The sequence below is a fragment of the Fulmarus glacialis genome, unplaced genomic scaffold (assembly GCF_000690835.1).
Source record: "Fulmarus glacialis isolate BGI_N327 unplaced genomic scaffold, ASM69083v1 scaffold35337, whole genome shotgun sequence".
NCBI lineage: Eukaryota > Metazoa > Chordata > Aves > Procellariiformes > Procellariidae > Fulmarus > Fulmarus glacialis.
Genome location: NW_009225686.1, coordinates 1 through 2,004, shown reverse-complemented (window position 1 = coordinate 2,004; position 2,004 = coordinate 1). Strand labels below are relative to the sequence as shown.

General features: G+C 61.7%; 1 protein-coding gene across 1 annotated transcript; it reads right to left on the bottom strand.

Annotated features, from left to right (window-relative positions):
- Window positions 1-159: 159 nt before the first annotated feature.
- On the bottom strand, window positions 160-1,918 carry LOC104080240 (alpha-actinin-4-like; the record flags this gene model as incomplete). Its single annotated transcript, XM_009582560.1, has 5 exons — window positions 160-339; window positions 713-847; window positions 1,147-1,329; window positions 1,560-1,700; window positions 1,810-1,918. Coding segments are annotated over 5 exons (748 nt in total), but the record flags the coding sequence as incomplete, so codon positions are not given.
- Window positions 1,919-2,004: the final 86 nt, after the last annotated feature.

The window sequence follows — 2,004 nt, the reverse complement described above, 5'->3', positions numbered from 1 at the left end:
GCTTCGCAAGGCTCTAACTAGAGGGACAGAGCACCTTTGGGTGTCACCGAACCCTCCCGACGCCCGGAGGAGAGAGCTGAAGCCTGGCTCAGCTCTACGAGGAAGGGTCAAACCTCTCCCTTCGCGATCCTGGGGCCCGGGCGGGCGAAGGGCACCCACCTCCATGGTGTAGTTGGTGTGCTTGTTGTCGAAGATCAGAGCCTCCTGAATGAGCTGGTGCTGCTGCTCCAGCAGGTCGATGTTGGGTTTGTAGTCCACGATGCTCTGCTCGTATTGCTTGAGGTGGTTGAGCTGGTCCTCCAGCGTGCCGTTCATCTCGATGGAGATGCGCCCGATCTCCTGGAGGGGGGAAAAACCACCCCAGCGGGGCCGGGTTAGGGTCGGGCACGCGAGGAGCAACGCCACGTGCTCTGGACGAACCCAGCCACCCGCCCGAGGCTGACGCGAGGCGCTGACGTCTGCTAGTAAGCGTAAGCACGAGCCCTGTGCTGCACCAGGCTGATTTTATCAACGGATTCATCGCTTTCCATCCTTTTTGGAGCCGGGGCAACGCAGACGCAGGGCAGCTCTCACTCCGAAGCAAGGTCCCGGGGCTGCGGCTCTGCCTTCCCCAGCCCTCTGGACGGCAGATGGCACTCCAGCTCCGGTGGAGCCCACCGACCGCCGGGACAACCACCGCCAGCCGCCCCTCCGGCGCCGGCCAAGCCCTCACCTCCATCTTGGTCTGGATCCAGGGCCCCTCGATGTTGGCCTGGATGGCGAACTGCCGACGTAAATGCTCGTTGGATTGTTGCTTGCTCTGCTCGTCGAGCAAGGCATGGTCCCTCTTCGGCACCAGCTGCTGGACCTGCGAGGAGAACGGGACGGTGCTGGAAGACCCGCGGGCGCGCATGGCAGCGGGGACAAACCTTTGCCAGCGCTGCGGGGATTGAGATATTTGGGAAAGGCGGCTACGGAAAGGCACGGCCGTGAAACCCACGGTGCTCCAGGCACAATGGGAAGGAGCTTGCGGAGCATCCGGCTGCGGAGGGAGCAGGAGCTACAGCCCCACAGACGTTCCCTTCGTTATTATTTGCTGACACACTAACAGACGGCCTCACGGGCGCTTCGGCTACCCGTGGTGCGGATGCTGGAGGAGGCACTTACCCGTTCCCACTTGGAGTTGATGATCTGCGGGGTGACAGAGGTGTAGGGGTTGTTCCCAGAGAGCTTGATGCTGTTGAAGTCCGCGATCCGCTGCGCTTCCCTCTGGATGCCCAGGATGGCCTCGCGCTCCTTGTCGGCGTCGGGCAGGGTGGACTTGAACTGGTCGTGAGCAGCGATGAGTCCCTGCAGGAGACGGGATCCGGGTTAGAGACGGGGGCCAGGTTTGGGGAGCTGCTCTGAGAGTGATTTTATACCAGCTCATCCTTCCCCCCAGGAGAAGCTCCTTGGATCTCGCAGACCCCAGAGCTCACGTGAAAAATGGCCAAGAAGCCATCTCAAACCAGGAGACAAACGTCTCTGCAGAAAGCTGAAGGCTACAGAGCCTTCGCACCTCTCCTCCCGCGGCCTCCTACCTCGATCTCCTCGATGGTGTGGACGATGAACATGTCCTGAAGGTCTTCCATGGCGCTCTCCATCCAGTTGTTGAAGGGGGCTGCCCTCTTCGCGTACTCCAGGTGCAGCTCGTCGATCGTTTCCAGCTGCTTCTCTGTTTTCTGCACATGGCCGGGAGGAGTTAGGAGCGGAGGAGCTCCGCCATGGTGGCCCTGTCCCCTCTGTCCCCGTCCGGGGCAGGGAGCCAGCAGGGAGGCGGGTTGTGCTTACCTCGAGAGCCTCTCTCCTACTGTGGGTCAAGGAACCCAGAACATCCCACTGGTCGCAGATCTTCTGGCACCGAGCGTTCACGCTGGGCGAGTCGTAGTAATCCAGCTCGCTTTAGCAGGGGGAAGAAACGCAGCGGGGTGAGGATACGGGGGACACAGAGGTGGGTGCTGGAAGGGACCAAGAGAACCGCTTCGG